This window comes from Pholis gunnellus (assembly GCF_910591455.1).
Source record: "Pholis gunnellus genome assembly, chromosome: 21".
NCBI lineage: Eukaryota > Metazoa > Chordata > Actinopteri > Perciformes > Pholidae > Pholis > Pholis gunnellus.
In genome coordinates this window covers 3724080-3748753 of record NC_136548.1, presented here as the reverse complement: position 1 = coordinate 3748753, position 24674 = coordinate 3724080, and the positions used below count along the sequence as shown (strand labels likewise).

The following is a 24674-nucleotide window of genomic DNA, read 5'->3' as shown; positions in this document are numbered from 1 at the left end:
CCCACTCATACTGCATGCAGGATGTCATTAATTCAAAATGAAATTAAATCCAATTCCAATACATTATTATGAATCCCACTGCTCCTCTTGGCAATACCCATCCTGCATAGCTGGTTGAGACGATTGGTTAAGGTTAGGCGTTGACCTCGAGGTAGGGTCAGGATAACCCATTGGTCTGGGCATTGGACGTCAACAAATCAGGTTACCAGTACCTCGTGGAGAATAGAGGCCAATCCTAGCATTTGAATGCTGCACAGGGTGGGTCTTGCCAAGAAGAGCAGTGGGAATCATAATAACGCATGAATGATTGACAGTAATGGCGTAGTGCCTCCTTGTGGCCGTTGGATTGGCTGGCCATCCGATCACAGGGTTTGGATTTTTCTAAACTGCATTGAAACCAGTACAACCTAATGATGATGGCCAAATTTGTGCATTTTGTGGGTTTACCACGAAAATAAATTAAATAATTATGGTTTATTGTTGTGTTGGTTATGATCACAAAAATACATTCATCACCTTTAAAGTCAAACACTAAGGACAATCAGGGCTTTCCTCTATGTTGCTTTGGTGGTTTTGTCCAGTTCAGTTTGATTCCAGACAGGAATTGTGTCAACAGAATAATGGGGAAAGTTGTGTGCACACAGCGGTAGACTTTTTTCTTTTCAGGTAACATTTGTTCTGTTCCTGACTGAAAACCTAAATCCTGGATAACTTCACAGTTGCTAAGTGAATATGATAAATGGACTTGTATAGTGTCTTTCTAGTCTTCCGAGAACTCACAGTGCTTTTACACTACATGTTCATTCACCCATTCACATCCATTCATACACTGATGGCAGGGGCAAACAAGGTGCCACCTGCCTATCAGAACTATTTAACCCTTAATACCCAATTATACATGTATAGCAATTTGGGTTTAGGTGTCTTGCCCAAGGACACGGACTAACAGAGCCGGGGATCGAACCGCTGATCCTCTGATTGAAGGACGACCCGCTCTCCCACTGAGCCGCATTTTGGTTACCAACTACAACAACCTAAAGCTTCTAATGTATTGCCTTTAGACTGTGGTACTATATTTTAATAGCAATAAACACAATAAACTGCTATGAATATAAAGGCAGTAAAGCACTTGTTTCAAGCACAAATAGGCCGTAAAAATGTTCAGATCTTTCCCAAAGGCTCTATCGCTTTCTCTCCCCACCTCCGTGTACTTCTCATCCTCACTCATTGACAAAGGGCTTGGCAGGCATACTGTACTGAAGGATATAAATAAACAAATGTAAGAGGAGAGTAATTATGAAAAGCTCGATTGGGGGAGCACAGAGCGACAGAACGTCTATAAATGCAATCAAGCGGAGGGAGGAAGTGATTAGAGCCCTACGTTGATCTGATTAGATTTTTAGGTGAGCGCGGCAGAGGCAGCCAAAATAACTCATCCACACCCCCTCAATGACAAATTGCACAAAGTTTGCTGCTGGTGAGCAATAAAAGGCCAGAGTGGGCCATAATAAAGTGAGACCGTTTGCCAAATGGAGACGGGGAAAAAAAAGAGCTAGATGCAAAGCAAACAAGAGTGGAAATAGAGGTGGTAATTAGGTACAGAAACGTTTGAAGAAAGAGCAAGATAGGAGAGGTACTGAATGTTGGCCAGGCCTGTGAGCCTGTAGCGCGACATCATCTATCACAGTGGCCCTCTGTTCAAACACAGACACACGCTAACTACTGAATACAGTCACACCTCCACCCATCTAAAAGGTGCAATCCTTTAAGATTCAGCCATAGCACTCCGTTCCTGGTGTCTATGGTACAGATTGTGATGACGGCAGACGTAGACATTATTATATTATATTATTACAGATTCTATTATTAGCCATCGCCATCTTAGCATTTTTGCAACCGATGAACGAAGGTAACAATATTTGGACTGGAGTGACCTACTGTAGAGACGCCGTATATGGCTTTGGTAGTGGTAGCTACTTAGCTAAAAAAAGTGGTAGCTATGGTCTATTTGACTCTAAATGGACCATCATTTACTAAATGAACATCATGCTGTATTGAAGAAGACTTGAAACTAGAGATTGAGACCATAACTCATGTTTACAATGTTTACTGAGGCAATAAATCAAGAGAGAATTAGTCATTTTCTCATTGACTTCTATACAATCATGCAAGGAGTCGCCCCCTGATGGCCATTAGAGAGAAAAGAAGTTCAAGACACTTCCGCATTGGCTACACTTTTCAGAACCGGAGGTTGCTGCCTGGTTCAAAAGCACTTCATCTAATCAGAATCCAGTATTGAATCTGCTTATCAAATGAGGACATGAGGACATTTGTGATTTTAAATTCTATGGTTTCTAGCTTAACTATTGGATAGATATCCAATAGTTAAGCTAGAAACCATATAAATCACAACCACAAATGTTGTCCATGAATTTAAAAAATAAAGCCTCAGCTGTACTCTTTCTTAGTACTTATTACATAATGTTGCCATGCCAACATGTTGAACTAAGAAGACTAACATTGAAAAAAATGAACTGGTAAACTGGTAGCATGCTAACATTGTCATTGAGCATGTTAGCATGCTAATGTTAGCATTTAGCTCAAAGTACAGCCTCACAGAGTATAGCTGTAGACTCTCAGTCGTTTTATAATACTGATATACAGTTTAGCTTGATTAAGATGACTGCAAATTATTTGGTAAAATGACTTTATTCAACAATCTTCGGCCGATTGCAGACATGTTGCTTGTGGAAGTAAAGGTCGAATCCAACTGGGTTCTTTTCCACGTTTCTCAAAAGGAAAATCCCACTCAGCTGTTATCAAAAAGCCATGAAGTAGGTTTCCAAAGTAAGCTAACCAATGAGGTTAAAGTGACCAGCTGAGTTAACATAAACTGTCCAACGTTTGAAAAACAACTGAAGCGCCGTCGTATGTCGTAGGTAAAATGACTGTTTTTGTCAATGGAGTCTTGTTGCTTTGATATACTTCAAGATTCAGCTTCAGTACCTTGTTGGCAGCAGCTATTTGACGGCAAGGTAAAACAGTTGTGGAGGTGAGAAGCTGAAAAATTCAGTCAATTTAGTCATCTAAAAAATCAGTTTAAATGTACGCTACATTTTGAATATTTTCACCACCTAACCGTGCTACAGTACTTTGCCAAATTGAAGCTGTAATATCGCTCTCTTCATAGCCCCAACACTTTTAGAAGAATTTTATCTCATTGAACATGGGGGCTGCTGGTCTTCCCTGCCTCCATCGGTTAGTTTGCTTGTGTTACTGAGTTTTTTGAAGTCTGAGCAACTGTAGGTAATACACTGACCTTTTCAGAAAGGCTTTGGAAAATACAATTTTGACCAAAATTTGAACGTTTGTATTTGAATACATAAGGAACACCACTGTGAAGCTACAGAATGACATAAAAACGGACTGTCGTCTTAAAGGTTAATCAGCTATGTTGATGGTCATCGGGCCATTTTGTTGGTATCAAAGGGGTTCTATGTGTCAAATATGTTCATGTTTGCTTCAGTGGAAAAGCATCCAAAATAAGAAAGACCAATGTCACCACACCAAAACTTCCCATTGAAAGCAACACTAATGGCTTTTCACTGTGATGGCAGCTCCAGTGGGCAGTGCCACCACTTTTCAGGCATCAGGGATTTCAGTCAGCTAATCCTGCAATGAAACCTGCACTGAAGCCACACTGAGCGGAAGGGGTTTGAGACAACGCTGAATTGAGTATGAAAGGGTCACTTTTGCTTGGGTGGTCGGTGCTTTCTGGAGTGTGTGTGTGTGTCTGAGGGGGCGGTCATGACAGCCTCTTTATGGCATGACGGCTGGCCTGGCCCCAGGGTTAGGGAAATATGAAGACAGCAAGTCGATAGCGAGAAGAGAGGCTGCTCGGCTAACGGCGAGAGGGGGGGGGGCTTAAAAGTGCTGGGCTGGAAATGACGCTCTCCATCTCACCGTCCATCCATCCGTCACCTCCTCCTTCAGATTAACTGGAGCGTGGATCCATAAAACGAACAAACGGACGAGGCCTGCTACCACCCGCACCGATCACAGTCTTTTTTTATTTGAGCCTTGGCACGACAGAACACTGCCAGAGCACTAGAAACCCTCCATCATCTGTGTTTATACTCACTGGCAATTGAACATAATCCCAAATTTAGTTGGCTTCCGTCATTCATGTTCTGATGCAATTTAAGAAACAGCACAATTAGGACCGCCACGGTACAGATGCGGGCGAAACGTGACGTGAATAGTAATTAATGATAATTGGGGAGGGGGGGGGGGGGGGGGGGGAGCTCCGTGACTGATAATCTGCCGCAGTGATATTAGCTCAATGTGATTTTCCATGTGTGTGACTGTGTTTCAAAGAGGACGAGGTGATTGGTCTGATTGATGGGGGTTTAAAATGTTTGGAACAGCTGCCTATGGCGAATCCCTCTCAAACACTTAACATGATTTGTATTAAATATAGCCGGATCCTCTCTTTAGCAGCGAGTGGCATCTCCTTCAGTTTGCAGGGGCTAACCGTTCAATTTATTGGGTGTAATCCCATTTGCTTTGTCCATCATCATGTTGTTTCATCAGATGATCCGGATAATGGGTGATAATGGGTAAATAAAAGGTCATTAAGGGAACAGCTGCTCAGCGGTGTTTGCTTTTCAATCATTTCCCGGACTGCATAGTTTGAGGGGACGTTGGTGGAAAGTGAATGAAAATGAGAGAATAGAAAGTCTACAATGGTATGGCAGTTTTATAATTGCTTTTTTTTTCTTTTCTCAATCGGGGTCTACTGTTGTTGAAAGACAGAAATACAGTGGTGTATGAATAAGTCCTAAAACCCCGGAAATGAGTCAACATTTCTTTTGCAGTCCTGGTTCCCTCGTCTCAAAGTTGATGGAGTTTTTGAATGGGTTTAGGGATGTTTTTCCCCAACTTTAACTTATAATTTGAATGCCTCTTAGTTTTTCTTAAACTACATGTTAGCCAGTGGTGGTTCTAAAAGAGGTTCACAGTACTGTTAAAAATCAGACAGTCCCATACCGATATGATGGATATGATGCTGTTTGGCTGATTGGAATTTTTTTGTAAAGAAAAAAAAAATCTGAGCTAAACTACTATTGTTTGTATCTACAAAGACCCTATGCGAAATGTTGAATGTTGCAACCAGTTAACTAGCACAAATGCGCTACATTCCCATTTAGGGATGGCCATTGCAAATTAACGTAGCCTACAAATGAATGTGGCATTGGTTTGTGCTATACTTTTCCCAATACAAATAAACAGTAATAAATAGATGAATCAACTAGTAAAAAACTAAAACAAAGATGGAAACTGCTGAAATGAATTAAGTGTGTTGTTAAATTAAATTAAAGCAAATTTTTAAGTCTGCTCACTCCAATGTCAGAGTGTTCAATGCACCAACAAGTATTTCCAGTATAGTCGCGTTGTGACGCTTTGGTCACATAACTTTGACCAAAAATAAAAGAGATGAATTCTTCCCAGTGATGGATCACCTCGGCTTCAGGTCTGGACAGCGGACTGAAATGAACACAAAGCGGTCGCTGCCTGGAAGGAGGGAAACACTTGTGGTGGTAGTACAGCAAAGAAAAATATTAGAAGTTTATCAGCTTTTTGTACGGGTCAAATCGGACAGTATAAATGAAAGAGTGCTTTTTGAAAGGCAGTTACTCGAGCTCAGAGCATTTGTTTTCTATCAGAGGATGATTGGATGGCTGAGTGTATAAAAACTACTTAGTGAAGGAATACTATTTGGAATATTTTAGCACTTATTAAAAGACCAAGGTGTTTCATTTTCAGATTAGACTGGGAAGAAGCTCCAGGGGAGCTAGCGCACACACACACACACACACACACACACACACACACACACACACACACACACACACACACACACACACACACACACACACACACACACAGAGAGAGAGAAAGAGAGCATAAATTAACCCCGAGGTACTGGGATGTTTTGTAATGTGGCAGCCAGCCAGCCACATTAGTCTCTCTCTCTCTCAACTCAAAGGGGCTACTGGGCTGCCTCTAGTGACCGTAGTAATTATGAAGGGAGTAAAGGACGAAGTAAGGTGCCGTGGCGGTGACAAAGAACAAACACAGGACTTTCAGCCAGGAGACCGCTGCTCAAGTCCCGTCAATGTTGACTTATTTTTAACGTACATAGCGTAGCGCCGTGGTTACACTTTTCTTTTCAATGCGACGGAAGTCTGCGGCGTCCAAATGTGTGTGCCGACACTTCAATGCAACGTTGCCTGACTGGATAGTGAGCCGACACATTTTGCAGTCAAAGGAGATAAAAGTCCCCCTTTACTTTGTTGTTTAAAAGCTTTTATTCTGAAGCAGCAAAATCAGGAAAAAAAAATGTTTTCATCAGCAGTAACTTAACAGGACTCAGGCAGCAGGTCTCAGCTGGGCCCCATCCCCAGTTTTCCTCCTCTCTTCCCTTTACTCTCCTCGGGAGACGAAGACTCGTGTGGCGGGAAGACGAAGGAGACCTACGTTTGATCATTTATCCGGATTGTGCCCCAAAGCTGTCCACACCACCGCTGAGATCCAAACTTGATGCGAGCCAGGCCACCTCGGCATGTGGTCTGGCTGACGTACCACTTTGTGCGTGCCGTTGCGTTTGCACAATTGAATAAGGCCCGTAGTCCAGCCCGTCTGACAGCAATCCAGCTGCATGGAATATCCAGATACAGACTGAACCTTTATTCGCGTAAAACACATGGTCAAGTTCTACAATGAACAGATGAATGTCGAGCTTAAGCGCTAGTGGAAAACTCTGTATGAAGGCTTTTTAGCATTTCATCTGGCATGTCAAAGTGGAAGAGGCATTTTAGTGTTGACATGTATACTGCTGTGTCTCCTGACAGATGACTGTAAAGGGTGATTCTGGTTCAACACATCATCGCTCGGTCTGTGGCCGTTTTGGACGTTTCGGGGATGGTATGTCAGTTTCGGCTCGTTACAGGCATACAGCCTCTTCGAGCTATAGGTCTAACAAAAGTACTTGGTCGGTTTAGGACAAGATGGGGGTTCGGGTTAAAATAAGTATTTTTGTTAGGGTGAAATAAGTATGCCGGTTTACTTAACCGGCATTAACTTTGGTTAAACGAGTTGACTTTGGTTTCACACACAGGACACGTTTGTCTTCACAAAAGTAATGAGCAGCAGGTAATAGGTTGTAAACAAACAACGTGGTTAGCCAAACTTGGAGAAAGCGGAGGTGACCAGTAGAACTATTAGGGGCCGTTCACCTCAAATCCATCGTAGCGCGTAGAAGGCGCATTTAAAAGAGAGAGGGACGCCCATCTCGGCGTGCAAGTGTTCCCAAGCGCCCATTTTCCAGGTCACATCGGCTGAGCACAGGGATAAAAATACAGCCTTTAGAACACACACACGTGTCAAGTGACGTGGAACAACCAATCCAGAAAGCGGATGTCCTTTTTTTTTTTTTTTCTTCCGCAAACAGTAAGCAGTAAAGCTACTGCGAGGGGTTTTTACGGTGGGTTAACGGAGGGCTGAAAGCATGAAAACGGCACGGCTGGCAGTTTTTCACACGCGGTTTTAAAGGCAACATGTGAACAAACCCCTTTCTCGGGATTACTGACAGTGCTTATCTGCCACTCTATGTGAGGATCTGCCTCTTCAGGGCAGTGAGGCTGTGACTGTGTGAGCTAGGACTTTACACAGGCAGATATGTTCATTAGCATTCTTGTGCTCACATGTCAGGAACTGATAATAAATCATATTAATACAAACGCATGTGTAGACTGGATGAGGCAGTGAGTAACATTAATGCACTGGCTAATCCTAACAAAGTCTATATATATTGTGCTGTATTTGAATATTTAGACAACGTTGATGCTGATAACTTTTATTTTATGGGATGTGTATGTGTGTGATGCATTTGATTTTATGGCTGTTTTAATGTATGCATTTTGATATTTTACTACCATGGACCACCATGGTGTGCCATAAAACGGAATTGAACACAAACAAAAATGAGTATGATGACATCAAGGGGGGATTTAAAGACGACAGCTTTGGAGAGCTAAGTCACACACATACACACACACAAACACACACACACACACAAACACACAACACACACACACACACATACATCCTCCCACGGGCTGCCATTTCAGAAGGATGCTTTTGCTTTAAAAAAGTTGTAATGTTTTCTCTCTTTGTTCACGTTTCAAGGACATGCACAGCCACCACTCATCTGTAGATGGGGGCGAAAGGGAGCCATTGGGAACGAGAGAAAGAGAGTGAATTTTTTTTTCTGCATTACCGATTATGAAACATCTTATTGGACCTTGAGGGCGCTGCTTATGCTCAGAAAAAAAAGAGGCTGGGGTGGGCTATCGGGGGAGGTGGATGTTTTCTAGTTGCCGTTTCACTCAGTGACTGTTGTTTGAAAGAGGAGAACATGGCAAAAGGGAATGGATGTTTAAAAAAAAAAAAAAGACCAACAACACATCTGTTACCGGCCTTTTCCTGGTCTTGTTCTCCCCTGTGGTTTGGTAACTCTGGCAGAGCTACGACTATCTGTCTATCTGAGCGGATCTACTGAAAAACAGCACCTATTGTCAACTCACAGTGAGATGTTGGACCACATGCCGTCAATCAACTCTGTGGATTTGTTTTGGATGAGTGGGGGAGGGGACACTGACATTTCATGTGATAGATAGAGACGTGAGATGAGGCTCTATTTAGATCTTTTACTGCATGCAAAGACATTCAGACTGCAAAACAGATTTCATCACCCGATTTGAATTCATTTCTCGAGAACCTATGGAAGCCGGTGAGTGCCAACATTCAAATGAAATCATTTTTAACAAAACGTTCCAACTTGTCTGCCTATTGTTGTGTGACAAAATACAAATGAAGAAAATAGAATTCATTGAAAGACATTAAAGTTAATTGTAAAATCACATTTTATTATGAAAAAAGTCCACTTTCTGTGGGCTTTGTCTGTGTCTACATTTGTCCAATTGTGCCTCTTCCGGCTTAACAATTGGAAATTTGAAACTTAGCCTTTTGGCAAACTGGAAGATTTACTGGAATGATAAATAATGTGCATTGTCTCTGTAATAAATAAATAGATGGTAACTTCCATTTATTGGTTGCGACGGCCGTAATCCAAGATGGCATCAGCTTCTCTACTTGGCTCTAAAGAACTCCTCCAACACAGTGTTAACCCGCAAATGGTAAATTACATAAAACATGAAGCCGCGGAGCGAGCCTCGATATTGTGTTATGTGTGTGTGTGTGTGTGTGTGTGTGTGTGTGTGTGTGTCTGTATGTGCACACGGTGTCCTTTCAGGCTCGGGGTCACAGCTCTCTCCACCCCGAAGGACACAGTAAACACTTGCTTTATTATGATTCGAATATCAGCTCCCGGACTCTGAGGGAGGACAAATGATTATCATTAATTATAATAAATTTGCCTGTCAAGACTGCAATTATTTTGTTGCCACACAAATTGGCATTCACTTAATGGCGGCGGGTGGAATGCAGCGGCGTGAGCGACTCCTGATTCTAGTTGAGCAATCAAAGCCGGGGGAAGCTAATTGTGTCGCTCGTCAATATGTTTAAAATGGTGACAGTATGCGTTTGTGCGCAAGTGTGTGTGTGCAGGGACGGAGCATGTGTGTGTGTGTGTGTGTGTGTGTGTGTGTGAGGGAGTTAAACGCTTAACTGTCATCTCCAAGACAAGCTCGCTCCTGCTGAAAAGCACTGATGCGTCATGTAAAAAAGAAAAAAACACTTATTTAGAGCGTCACACGGTTCTCTGCAGACATTCTGGCTCCTTCAGGCGCAGAGACCTTTTCTTCCACTGAATTAATTAACAAAATGCATGACGGAGAAGCTGAAATCAAAGGGCACTTGAAGTGTAGATTCAGGATTTCCACCCATCAAGGACCAATTAAGGTTTTGAAAAAAAAGGATTAAAAGATTATGCAAAAATGTTTCTTTTTAAAGGGTAGTCAGATTCTTTGGAGTGTTACCTTTCCTCATGTCAGAGCGGTCTAGAGAACAATGCGGATGATGACTTTATGTTTTAGAGAATTTGCCCGACCAAAATGTCAACAATGATGTTCATCAACATAATCAATTAAATGCAAAATTTCAATAATCCAAACTAGTGAGATAAACAAAGTTAGACTGGCAGAATTGAAAAAATGCCGGATATTTGTTGATATTCTTGTACCAAAACTTTCAACAAAAAAAGATCGTTAATTAGTGTTTTTTTATCAATGGCACAATATTTGTTTGTATTTGTTTTGTATTTAATATTATATTTGATAGTATTGACCGTATGACATGCAGCCGTGTAACATGGCCCTCAGTCCAACTGGTGGCCCTATGGGGTCAAACTAGGTTCCCCTCGAGCGTCGGTTTTGGGGCCAGTGGGGCAACCTCACAACCTCAAAAAACCCACAACTTTAATGTTTTGGTGGTTTATTCTAGCTGAAAGCAAAAAAAGCTTTGATGAAACCACAGTACACTACAAGCTAAGCGAATCAGGGGACCAGAAATGCGACTTGAATGCTACTGTTGCTTTGTACCTGCAGGATGTGCAAGTAGGCAACTGTGTGCTAACACATCAGCAACTTTATAAGGTGATACTTTGATACTTGATACTAATATTAATCTCATCAAAATCAATTGATAAGCCTGCTGTTGAAAGGGGTCACATGTTTTAGCTCATGCAATTTGTCAAGGGCTTAAATAACAAATAATAATGTAATAATAACGTAATACAATAGTGTCTGCATGCACGACTCTTTTGTTTTTTTTTATCATGTATATGGGGACCAAAGTGTGTTAACTGCAGTTCTCTTTGCCGAGTATTCCGTCGCCGACACAAAGCGTGCACGCACCTCTCCGGAGAAGGCCTGTTTGTTCAGCAGGTGTTCGGAGCCCTGGCCGTCCTCGCTGCCGAAGTGTAGCCGGATCTCCTCCAGGCGGTGGCTGTACGTCATTGGCCCTCCGGAGATGTTCACCAGATGCTCCTTGTCCAATCGCAGGGAGACGTGGCGGCCCGTGTTGTACATGGTCCCTCCCACCTGGAGAACAAATGAGAAATACAAATATGAAATGACAGACCATCGTTATGAAATTCACAATGGCCTGATCTATGAATTGTGAGAAGAAACACGGACCGGATCAAGCGTAAGGTGAAGGAACAAAACATTCTATTTCTCTGCGGGGTCCTTTTCCGTAATATTGAATCAAGCCTGTCGGTGGCAAAAACAATACATTACAGCCTGTACAGAGGCTGCAGCATTGTTTCCCCCATTAGGCACAAACATTGGGAGAAAAATCCCGGTTAAAAAACACCAAATCTACCTTTTCAATTCCTTATTATGTTGATTCAAATTGATTCCAGGAGGCTTACATGTTTTTTTCCACAGCTTTACTGAATAATAGATATGTAGGAGGGAAATGTGTAAAATAATGTGTTAATCCCTGAATATTTCTTGTTACTGCAGGTTTATTTCTACAGTATACAATAAATTAAAGTCAAACAAGATATGCCAAAAAAACCTCCCAAAAATGTACACCGTACTACATGAAAGTATTTTTATCTTGTGAAATATCTTTAAGCCTGAAGTTAAGGAACACGTATTACTGAAGGCTCCTGCTGTATTCTCTCTAGTCAGTTTTCGAGCTGTGAATCATTTGTTTAGCGATGATTTAAAAAAACAACAAGTAGGAAAACCTTGAAAGTGTTTTGCAGCGATGCGAGCTTTGGTTTCAGTAATAAGGAGATGCTGTTGTCTCGCAGTGTTGACAGCTCAGGGTTTTTTTTTTCTCGTTGATGCCTGTATCATGATCAGCGGCGCTCACGCAGGAACAGTCCTGAGGGCTTTATTTAATTAGGCAGCAATCTGAGCAGGAGGGAGAGACGATATTGTTAACCGCAACAAGGCTTCAACAAACAGCACAAACCAGAGAGAGTGGAGCCTCCGGTGAAAAGAAAGGACAGGTAAAGACGGAGAAAACACAAGGTTTTTAGGGGGGAAAACACGGCGCCGCAAGAGCCTCGAGTAACGATCTTTATCGGTAGCTCTGTTTATTTATTTATAGCGGCGAGTGGTTTCAAAGGGAGCCGTTGATATTCATGCCACGACTTTTGGGTGGACTTCCATCGCTCTTATCTGCCTCTTTCTCTTCTTTTTTTACTCCCTTTGCTTTTCCCCTCCTCTCCCACTCCCTCCGTCTCTTTTACCCCCACCCCCCCCAATACCCAGCGAAAGAAGTCTGTCCACACATTGTAAATATTTTATAAAAGCTCTGAGGAGGAAAAAAAAAAAATCAATGATTTGAAAAGGAGAAAGAGAGAAGAAGCGGGAGCAGTGCAAAGAGGAGATAAGTATGGAGGAAGAGCAGGAGGAGAGAAGGTAGAGAGGAGCGAGGGGAAGTCTTTCAGGTTTCTTAGCAAAGACGATGAGAGTGAGGTGAGACCCCTGAAAGGGCCAGGAAAAAAAAAAAATCTCATCTCCCTCAAGACCTCCGCCGGCTATTATTCATGAGGAAGAAGAAGTGATGAGAGGTCTGCGGACTCTCCTAAAATATCAGAAATGGGGGAAAGTCCAGCAGGCTGGTAATAAGGCACACTGTGAGGTAATAAGCTAACATGTGAGGTGGTGGAAAGACATGGGATGACACTACATCGCCCACAGTGTCTACCCAAACATTAAACCAGTGTGTAATTGTTAAACATCTCCTTCTATTGGCCATGAATATTGCTGCTACACCAGTCAACGGTGCGTCGTCCAAAACTAGCAACACAACAATGAAGCAGCACCAATTCAAGTTTAATTGACAATTGATCAAATAACTAGATGTAATGTGAAGGTAGCTGGTGAACACAGTGAAGCGTTTAGCAGCTAAAGAGACAGATATCTTTCCTCAGGAGCCGGTGGAGACCAAAAACAGAGCAGAGTGATTGTGTGATAACAGTTTTACAAGTCCATAATATGTCCCACCTACAGTAGCGTAGGCTAAACAATTTACCTAAGTCAATAGGTCAATAGGATCTCGATAGTAACTTCCCAAAAAACAGGACTTTTACTCAGGAGACCAGAGTTGGGACATTTTGCGACACTTTGATTTACCGTTATGTAAATTATGCCCGTAGCTTGAGTTGCGCTACAAACGTAGTTATTGTGAGCCAAACCACATTGTTTTTTTTTCTAACCAAGTATTTACATTGCCTAAAACATACCGTGTTGCTTTTCACAGAGTTAACCACGTGTTAAAACACTAACCACGACAAGGCTGCCCCTTAATGATGAGTTTCAATGAGATCATGGTACGATGAAATTTCGCAAGGCTTCCCTCGGCGTAGTTGCAACAAAACATGACGTGTGAAGGCCTTTAAGGTTAGGACATGACAGTTGTTCACAAGCAACACATCCCCAGCTCACAGTCACTTTGTTGTCCAATCCATCCACCAGACCTCTTGCTGTGCTAACAACAATATGTATGCAAGTATGTATGTACTGTATGTATCTACAACCACCCTCAGGAAATGAACGACAGTACAAATACACTTCTGGATATGACATCACACTGCTTCGGAACAGAGTCATGAACAACAGCTACCCGTGGCCCTTGTCACGGAAACCTAACCTCATGCTGTATTCAACGTTCTAAAACAAGTGACAAATGCTGTTTTGAGAGGACAGTCTCTGCTGTAACAGCCTCCACTCTCCTGATGGTCAAGGGCCCTTCCCCCAAACTGCTATATCGTCCATCATCCTCATCATTTTGGACGATAAATAGCTCCAAAAGGGGACACTTGTGCCACACAGCACACAAATATAAGTTTCATGTGACTATTGCACACGGCAAAAACAGTGTGCAGTTGTTGTTTTTTCTCGCCCCAGCCAATATCTGTTGTTCAGGTCGATTGCTCATGTCAGGGTAAATGGCTTAGAGGGCTGGCTGGGTAGCGAGGTGTGGTCGCAACGATGGAGACGACGGCAGCGATCGTGTTTGCCTTCCAGCGAGAGAGCTCACGCACAGTGAAGAGCGGCTCCTTTTCTAATTGGTGCCGCTTTCATCTCCCGGGATCGATATAATCCACGGCTGACGGAGGGAAGTGCTCGCGCGAGGCAAAAACAAGGAGAGGACATCATAGTAGAACTCTTTTTGCTGATGCTGAACGACAAAGAAGCTGTACGTGAGGCAATCTCAGATATGCAAATGATCGACTCTAAAAATGGTGATTTTTGAGAGGGAAAACAAAACTCTTCTAGGTGCACCAAAGCACTTTGTGGGAAGAGAGAGACGACGTTATTAAAATCATTCGTATTTCAAGGGAAATTGTGACTCTTCTGAGTCTGGGGGTTGAAAGAGATCACGCTCAGCCAGCTGGTGGGAGCCAGACTTGGAAGAATAAATGAATGCACAGTTGAATAAAACTTGCTTACTTCATTTGTCAAGTTTCTGCCTCAACACTTACCGGACAAAGTCAATGCGGCGGAAAGGTTGCAAACGAAGCAAAGGCTCCATATTCCAATTCCTCTTTCTCATTATTCTCCAGAGTCTCGACACTTGTGCGTATATTGGTGAAGTAATTATCGGTTGTGGAGCTCATATTTTCATTCTCAGTGCTGAATGCGATTCTGAAAATCACTGACTTGTGCTGTATTCATGGCAACAGATAAGCGGAGGACTATCATGCATCGCTTGGATATTAGGTTGTGATAAACACGGCAATCAACAAAAACACAGCTGTCCATCTCGTCTCATGTCTCAACATCACACTATTGCACTCATTATACAGTCGAAGCTTTTACACTAATGGCTTCATTCTCCCTGCACTCCAGTCTTTTGTCGCCAGTACTGCAATGTACAAACTCATGATACTAATGCTGCACATGAATATTCATATGGCCTGAAACGCAGAGCATTTTGGTCTTTCGAGCTGTGTCACAGAGCTCCATTGTTTGTACAAAAACTATTAAAAACACATCAATGAGCCGCGCCGTAGTTTATTTGGACTCTATACCACTTCTACCATCCTAACGCCCTAAATACTCACTAGAGCACCAAATGTGGATTAATCCACCGCAGAATATAGTCCCACAACAAATGCACTATTTCCTCCAGTTGTAATAAACACAGATGCTTTCAGCTGTGTTAGGGAATCACAGAGCCGTTTTTTAATAGACAATGCAATGCAATAGACAGGAGGTGTGGAAAGACGAACCAACTTATTGTTGGTTTATATACAAAATGGATTTGTATCGCCAGCCATTGTAGCTAGTGTAGAGACATGGCGGACTTAAAAAAGGACCTTCGCTATGCAGATACGAAGGGCTCATTCTGAGCAAACTAAACTTGGGATTCTTAGTTTATGGCGAATATACACTCAGGAATCGGGATGGGTAATGTTAGGATTTAATCGATACTAGTACTCTTATCGATACGGCTCCTTTTTACTAATTTAGAACCGGTTCCCGTTTAGAACAGAGTTTCGGGAGGCATCCCTAGTTATAAATATTATATTCCTTTTCTGCCAATAGATCCCCCTAAATCCTATAGACTCTGGCCCTTTCAGTCAACAACCTTATGAAGTTTCTGAGTTATCTTCATGTTTTTTTTGTTGCATTCATACTTTAAAGGGACAGTACTGTCCCTTTAAAGCTATAATTGATATTTCTTTAATAACAATGCACAACATGACAACGTGAACGTTGTCGCTTGTAGCGATGTGCCTACCAAGAACTATTACCCAAATCTGCGGTTCCCCGCGGCTTTACAGAGCTTTATGAGGTTGAGCTCATTGTTTCGCTGTCCGACCCACAGTTTGACTGTGTAGGTTTACTCTCACTGCTCTCATGACATAGTTTCGGGCTGCGGCCGGCAGCTGTTTTCAGTGTAAAAGCTCAAAAAAGCCACTGTTGTTAATTAGCCTCGCTTGTGTGGTTGTGTACAGACGGGGTTTGATTGACATCTCAGCAGCTTTATCAATTAAGAGTGTTACAACTTTTATCATTATAGTCTTTCTTCTACACTTAAACAGTAGCGATGGACTCTGCTCAATGCAATAGTCCGAGTAAACCATGATAGTGTGACAGTGAGCCAGCATAAGCAATACCGGGACCCTGAAACGGAGGCAACTAATTCAGCTCATCTCACTATTAATGGTGCTAATTTGCACCATTTCTTAAAAAGAAAAACAACAGAAACCTACTGACTGAAGATGTGTGTTCTCAGTGAGTCAATAGGATTATTAGGTGGATTGGAGGCAGGTACACACACAACAAATCTTGTCCTATCTCTGATTGATCCAAAAGTGTATTTTTGAAGTCAACCCCCTTGTTTTCCTATTCGTAAAGGAGTTCTATTTAACATTCAGAGCATCAATGTAGCAACAAACAACTATTTGCTATGTAATGATACAGTGCAGTAATGTCTACCCTACAGCTGATAACACCGTCCGAAACGGAAGTTTTCGTCGTAGAAGAGTAGCGTCCACCCTCAAGTTCCCCCTTCGGTAAACACTGTTAGCTCTGTCAGCGCTGTTGCCTTTGTTTGCACCGTTTGCGTGTTAGCACCGTTACCTGCTAGCACCGTTAGCTTCTAGCACCGTTAGATACTAGCTACCGACAATAGATATACTCTGAATTTACCATCTTTGAAACTTTTTCCTTGACCTGAAATCCCAACTCTGACACTAATACAAACGAGCATTAACTTGTTTAAGGTGAGGACCAACAAAGATGTTCTGACTTTAAAGGATTTTCCTGGGCGTCACGCTAACACACTCCTATTGAGTAGTACCCACAGTCAGGTGCCTGCATATGTACTGGCAGTCGCTTCGACTCGTTACAAGAAGTGTATCAAAAACACGTCAAAAAAAAAGGGGGGAACTGCCAACGCAGCTTGCCAAACGGCATCAGCGCTGAGCTGACGGCTGACACAATATTTCACACACATACACTGTTACGACACAGTTCCAACAAATAGATGCACAGGAGTGAGAAGAGATCGCAGCCATAAGCACTTACTTTTCTTTCTTTTTTTTATATATCTATTTCACATTCAGTCTCTCTTTTAAACTGATTGGTTGGTGATTGTTGGAACAGGTGGAAAGATTTTTGATGAGTGTGATTTTGTTTGATCAGCGATCTACTAACGGAATGAATGCTGATTGTAACCATTCCCCACTAAAGACAAAAGCCAGAAGTTAGTGGGTGTTAATGGGGGGGGGGGGGGGGGGGGTTTGCCAATGGGAGAGGGGCTTCAGTGTAAATTACAAAGTGCCACACTATCTCGTGTCATACGTCACCGCTGTGTGTGACGCTTTAGGAGTAACCCCCCACCCCTAAATACCCCTCAATTTGTTCAAGCAGTGTTTTTTCATTTGTTTTTCCGAGAAGCTTCCAGGAGTGATGGAGCCGAAAAGGACAATTGCACTGAGCGCTGGTCGTCCCTTAACGGATAGTGATGATCGCAACGCACCACCGCATTAGAGGTAATAGCTTGGAGAACGTAAACAAGTCATAAAGGAGATTGTTGACTGTCTGGGGCCGACTTGGTGGTAGCGGGCAGGTACGGTAATAGAAAACATCAATGGCGTGCTGGTAATGAGAAAACACAAGGAACATCGTCATTATGTGAGCACACAGATCAATAGAGTGAATTACCCCTTGTTACAAGAACAAGTCCTCACTAACTACTGTATATGTTCGCCTATTAGGCTGCAGTGTTGCTCCACTTACATTTTAAACACAAAAGTTGCCGTCACCTCATGAAAAAGGGTTTCAGCTGGTGGAAGGAAAAAAATAAAAAGAGAGTTTTTATATGTCAGGAGTAGCGTATGTGCCGCCACGCGGGGCAAAATGGTTAAGTGGTGGAAATGGTGATAAGCTCCGTGAATGAATTTGACAGTAACTGTGAAGTGCACATGTTTCTTGTGGCAACCATCAGATGGGTTTTAACATCTCCTCTAAAAGGCCCGCAGCTGCAAGCACCGAATCATGGCGAAAGCGTAATACGTTTGATTAAAGTGGAAGATGACTGGCGCTCTTTCATTACGGTGCGCCGATATGGAGAGTGAATTGAACGGATGGAGATAGCGAGGGGACGGTATCTACGGAGGGCGGGAGGTACGGGAAAAAAGAGCGAGAGGGCGAGGGGGGGACCAGCCGTGAATAATTGAATACAGGGCCTCAGTGGGCTGCACCTCGGTGAACTTCTGGACACATTCCATTAAAGCAGTCCCAGCAATGCTACATGATGAGAGAGATTCAACACTGATCTGAGGCATTTGAGACGATTGGGATCATCAGCATCAGTAGTTGCTAGAACAATGCTGATATTAGATCCAGATCATGTTCATTGATACGTTTCTTTAGGTGTTTGCTTACACTGTCTGCACATTGCAAATTGCGGGACGGTTAAAGCCATGACATGCTTGAAACAAACTAATACAAAGAAGTCTTCGACTTAACGTCAACGCTGTGACCTCTTTACATTCTGTTGTTGATGTTAGTTCACCGTTAGGATGTTTTTAAAGGAAAAGTCTGGCCAGAGCTTACACATTGCACATTTAATGGTTTATGTGCAGCGGGGGTGTTGTAAAAACGCTGATTCATACTTATGTGCGGGAGTATGAACCAGACTAGAACTCATCTGAGAGTCTCTGAGGTCGGAACAGTCGAAATAGGCTGTTAAACTCAATGGGTGGAGTGCACTGCAATTAATTAGACCCTGTAAAACATTAGGAATCCAATCAGGCTCCAGTACCCCGAGGGACCTCATTTATAAAAATGTACTTGGATTCCTTTTTTTTTTGACTTGACGGAAACACCGAAAGCACGGTGAAAGTCCATGTACAAAATCAACTGTGTCTCTTTTCCTACTTCTGTGCAATCGCACTTGCAATCTACAGAAGCGAATCCCTCCAAATTCCAGGTGTGCATTAAACGTGCGAGTGTGCTCAACAACCACGACTACACATTTACATCGTTGCCGCGTACGTCGAGTTTGGGCTCTACAAGACGAGAACGCATTTGAAGATCACAGCTCCCTCGTGACAGAAACTCCTCAGTTCCACATGAAATGAATGTCTGCACATCAGCCCCAGCCTCGTGTGGAAGAGCCGGGGACGGTTTCCCTGACAGACTCTGTGTCTGTCAGGGAAACCGTCAGATGTGATTATTGGCATAATCACATCTGACGGTAGGAATCCTCCGGAGTATAATGGGCAGTGGTAAAACTATACAGAGAAACACTTTGAATCAATGTGCGCACAAAATCCAGATAATACATTTCTCCTCGCAGTAATTCTCTAAATTGTCGGCTGTTGAGAAAAGAGGCTTGTGAATGCTGCCCGCGGAGGCTTGGGGCTCCTTTATTGTGACAGCCTAACAGGTTCCTTGAAAACGGGACTATAATTCCCCGGGTTTAATCACATTAGAAGAAAAGCGGTCAGGGGAAAATGTGCGGTTTTACAAAGTGATTATGTTACATTTTTAATTCTGAGTACCTCTCTGAGCCTTTAAAGCTGCGAGCGGATTCTTTTTTTACTCTCAGGCTGGAAGCGTATGTTTGTCTTTTGTGTCCATTATCTCGAGACATCTGATGTGCCAGAATTTGCAAAAAAAAAAAAAGAGCATCTCCCGGATCCGGCCATCAAGATGATGCCATTTTAAGATAACTTATCATGTCACCCAAAACGAGCACAATAAAAAAGAAGCACTTGGACCGGAGCGAAAGGAAAGCCTAAGTACCAGCCTGAAACACTATGTTCCAACCATGGTCGCCATGTAATAAAGGGTGGGTGCAGTATCTCTTTTTCTGCAGCTTCTCTTTGTCCTAGCCTCTTTCAACTTTTACTCAATCCCACACCCATTTTTTTTTTAGGGCACTCTACTTTGAACCCTGGAGCAGTTCCTCCTCTTGGCGGGTTTGTTTGGACTTGTAAGAACACAGCAATCAGAGTCGGGGTTGCAGACAAAATCGATTGGACGGAGCTTGTTGGAGTTTTTCTTGGTATCTTCCCGAACCAAGCCGGGAGCTTTCGTGTGGACGGAGAACGTGATCTGAATGCGACACCGCCATTCTTGTTCCAGCACGATTTTGGGGTAATTTGAATGTGGTCTTAAAATACAAATAGTGTATGAAATTCACAAATATATATAAATATGCAAAAACCCTTACGCTCATGACAAAGACACAGCAGACCTGAGGGGATGAAGGTCAGGTTCAGTTCTCTGTCTAAACCAAGACGTTCTTTTTCAGAATGAGTCGAGCTTTCATTTGCAGGAAAAGAAACGTGCACAAAAGAAAGTACAGAGAATCCACACATTACTTAGAGACTAACGAAAGTTAACAATATAAAAGGAACAGGTCAGCATTTTTGGACATAGGTCATCTGATTGTTTTCATGAAAGCATGATGTAAAGATCTAAATCAATTTCAAATCTGAAAGTTAAATATGGAGTTGGAACCTGTAGGCTAGGAGTTTAGCCTAGCTTAGCATAAAGACGCGCGTGAATCAGAGCTAGTTTGGCTCTGTCCAACGTTCAAAATAGATGTGTCTCTTGAATACTATTGACAGTGATTATCCAGAGTAATTGGAACACTGTTTCAAGACAGAGATGTTGCTGGTGAACTCTTGATTTGCAGCTCTTTGTAGTCTGCAAACATACTTTATATTGGAATATTAAGCTTGCTGCCCTCTGCTGGGTCCATCTCTCCTCACGAGCGTACCGCTCTGTTTGTCATTCGTACCGCGGCGCTAGCTTTCAGATTAGCTGTCTGTAACGGCTGCTGGAAATCAAATAACAGCTGATAAGGCGGAAAGGGGAAGAAATAGAAAAAAAAACAGCCGGGCATAATGTCATTGCTCTTCTATCGGCGACGTTGATTATCTAAACACTGGACGAGGGCTCTGTTTTGGAATTCAATAAGGTCGAACAGAGTTCAGCTTGCTCCCGAGTTTAAAAGTTCTCTCCGCTCTGGTAAGGTCATACAAACATTATAAAGTGTACAAGTATCGAGAGGGTGAATGAAAATAATAGACTTTTTCTTCACTCCCACTTTCCTGACATTGTAGTGCTTACCTCAGGGCAAAGACAGGCAAAGGCAGCCAACAGCTTTGATGGAAGACAGGTATGATGATAAATATTTGATGCTATTGACGGGTTGTTGTGCTCAGAATGAGATTTTATGGAACTAGCACACCCTGACATAATAAAAGGCAGCCTCTTGCCAGCGAACTGACTCTGCCACTGTGTGAACAGAGATCATTGGAAGACTTGATATCAGGCTTAAGATGCCGATATTGATTCAATACTTTGATCCAGGAATACTTCCGAAACCTGCAGAGTCGGCGAATAATATCATACTTTTAAAAGCAATTTTCTCCGAACATCAGTGCAGAGCACTTTTGGGAATAAAATGACATTTTAATTTGCTTACATGGAGTGATGCAAGTGATTACCATAAGTACCTGCCTTTAAAATAAGTGGAACAATGATCAAACACAAATCAGCCTTCATGGATTACAAATAAAGGGCTAGTGGACCCCAAACGGCATCTGATAAAAAAACGTTTCCTCGTACAGCGATTCGTATGTTATCTTCGGAAAAAGTTATTTGTCATGTGTTGTCCTACGAAAGTCCAGTGACGTGTCAAATCCCACTCGTTACATGCATACGGTCTTTTCTAAATAAACTCCCATCTTCACTCTTTATACTTCCTGGTTCAGGATTACATGGATTACATCGTGGAATACCAACTACAGCGCATTCATTTCCGTGGGTACAGCCATGAACGCTGTGCGAGAACAGCCTGTCTGAAACCATCTGGCTGTCGCTTCTCTACTTTGATTGATTTCTCATCGACTTTTCAAAGATGCTCCTCTCATCCAACTAGTCAACACTAAAACAGAAGAGGGGCTGAGGAAAGATGAGGCATTCCTAGCCTTCTGTTCCCGAGCATCAACTTCATCAGCATCAGTGCTTTCTGGCCCGGTGACAATGCACAGGTGTAAAGTGGCAACGGTCGGGGCCCCTGATTAAGACCGAGGCCATGCCAGCGAGGTGACAGCTCGGGCAGAGGCCCCGGTAGGATGTGGCGCTCTGGAACCTGTCCCATGATGCCATCTGTTTTCTCAAGAGCCACGTCGCGGAGGGTAGACCGAGGCAGAGTGGCAGCGATGGCTCACAGTCGTGATGGAAACAGGGAACACACAGCAAGGTTTCCTCTACTTGAAGCACCGCCAACCACAGTCTTCTTATTAACCGGTCAAATGACATTCTAGCATCTCTGAGCCCATTGATTTGATTTTATGGAAACGTTGGAGTTTTAGTTGAGTCACAGTGAACGTTGGACTAATATTTGCCGAGTGGTCAGCGACTTGGCTACATGCTAATGTTGCTCTGTGTCTGCTGGATGTGTTTGCTATCATTCACTATATCAACCTGACGAGGTGACAACGTGTGACAAACAGTGCTGCTTTAAGTACAATGTTTACTTAAAGAAACCTATCTTATGCTATTCTATATATTTGTGCTGCTCACTTGTTAAAGCATCAGCAGTAGTAACACAATAATATAATGTATACAATAAATGATAATACAACACTATTGTGTGTTCTAAGTTCTTTGTACATATGTTTTATTGGGTTACTTTTCATACTTTTGATAGGATGGCTCTTTTTACTCAAAGCTTCTACGAGAAACTTTCATTTTATTACAATCTTTCTCTCATTTTACTGCAGCAGGGTCTGACAGTCTGCCCCACACAGTCCTGGTTCTGGATCTCCCGTGCCTCCCCTTCCCTTTAGCGGGCCCAGCAATACGGCCTGGTCCTCCTTCAGTGATGTCACTGTTGGCTCCCAGCGGGGGGGCGGAAAGGGGGGGAGCCTCGCCTGCTGGGGGTCGAAGCCGGATCTGTGACTGTGTCTGCGGTGGGCTTGTCGCCAGAGTTTCTGGTGAATCTACATGATTTCATCGGATTAGAAGTTCCTGGTTGTGACTTTAAGTAGTGGATCTGAGTAGTAGTTAAACCACAGGCCCTGATTTGGACATGACTGGATAGAGTTATGTCCTCCTTTTATAATAAAAGGTTTGCTTCCCAACTTAGTTTAGAGTTTCATGCTGATCCTGCCCAAGGAAATTCATCACTCCTGCACTTTCAAATTCTTCCAAATGGAATCCTAAAAATGTTTCATCCCTGCATAGACACTGAGCCACAAGGAGTGAGCAGAGACTTGGCTGTGTGTGGCGTTCACACAGGGGTCTTGAACCCTCCAACGTACCCCACTGCTCACTGGGTAGAGGAGGAAAGGAGGTCAGGATTAAATTAAATTAGTGTCAGAACACTCGTCGACTCGCGGCTCGCTGCTGGAGCTCTGGAAGCTGCTCTCTGATTGTGCTGGCATCTTCATTAGCATTCAGACACAGTGCAGGGCCTGCGAAGCTACAGTCGGCCTACTTATCATTGTGGGGTGGTTTTAAAAAGCAGAGCCGTATCAACGCGTCAGCCTGCATGAAGTGCTGTATCTTATCTCTCTCTGTGAAGATCTGGATTCATAATCGCAGCTCCAGCTGCTCCAACAGACTGCCGCCAACAAAAAACGCAGAGGCCATTTTTCAGGTGGAAAGCATCGTATTTGTGTTTTGCTTGGCCGCGGTGCTCCGAGCGGTTCAGAAAGCATTTGTGCAGAAACAAGTATTGCCGTGATTGAGGCTCTAATTTTTTAAAAATCACTATAGCGACTTACCAAACACATTTGCAGATGAGGGATATTAAACCCAAACAGATTATGGCTCTCTGACACGCAGCGCTGTCATGCTTTCTGGGATTTAACTTGGGATGCAGCGTTACCCCGGCAGCAGAGGAGCCCTGCCAGCGTCCACAAAATTACGTACAATGAAGAAATATCATTATAATTTTGCTGCGCCGCAATTTGGTGAGAAGATGAGGCAAAAATGGAGGGATGAGAGCGGAGGGAAAACAGCGAGGCTGGGGATGGAATGTGAATCAAAGAGACGGGAGGAAGAAAAAAAAAAACTTGCCCTCATAATGTGTCTTAAAATAGGGTAGGTCGCCCACACAGACACTGTGCTCCTGGGTACTTGGCTCTGATTTATTTATTTTGTTTGCGGTGAGAAGCCATCCACTGGGCATTGTGTAAGGGGAAAGCCCTGTGCCTGAGCCTAGGGCTCTCTTTATGCGGCTAAGGCAGCAGTAACTCTAAATTTAAACCCCCGATAGTTCACATCATTATCACTCTGGCTTTTTTTTGCCTGGGAACTGAGACTGGCTAAAGAGCTGTTTTTTTCCCCCCGGTGGCTGGAGTGTGTTTCAAAAGCTCAGAATCGAAGAGAAACCTTGTGATCTGAGTTGTGTAAAGCCCCCCGGACAGCGGAGGCCCGTGGGACTTTCTCTGCCGTAGAATCGAGACCGCGGACACATAAAATCCAGCGTGATTTGTATCGGATTCGGTTTCACATCTCGGGGCTACAACAGAAAACGACGAGCAGGCTGGAAGAATGGGAAGAAACCACGAAGCAAGAGAAACAGCAGCCTATGAAACGTGTGTGTGTGTGTGTGTGTGCGTGCGTGCGTGCGCTAAGTGGGAG

General features: G+C 43.1%; 1 protein-coding gene across 1 annotated transcript in view; it reads right to left on the bottom strand.

Annotated features, from left to right (window-relative positions):
• Window positions 1-24674, bottom strand: part of ca10a (carbonic anhydrase Xa) — a gene marked incomplete at both ends in the record, with an annotated part of 182842 nt that overhangs the window by 15534 nt on the left and 142634 nt on the right. The window contains one exon of the mRNA XM_079182823.1: window positions 10938-11123. Coding sequence (XP_079038949.1) covers window positions 10938-11123 — 186 coding nt within the window. The remainder of the gene's footprint in view (window positions 1-10937; window positions 11124-24674) is intronic.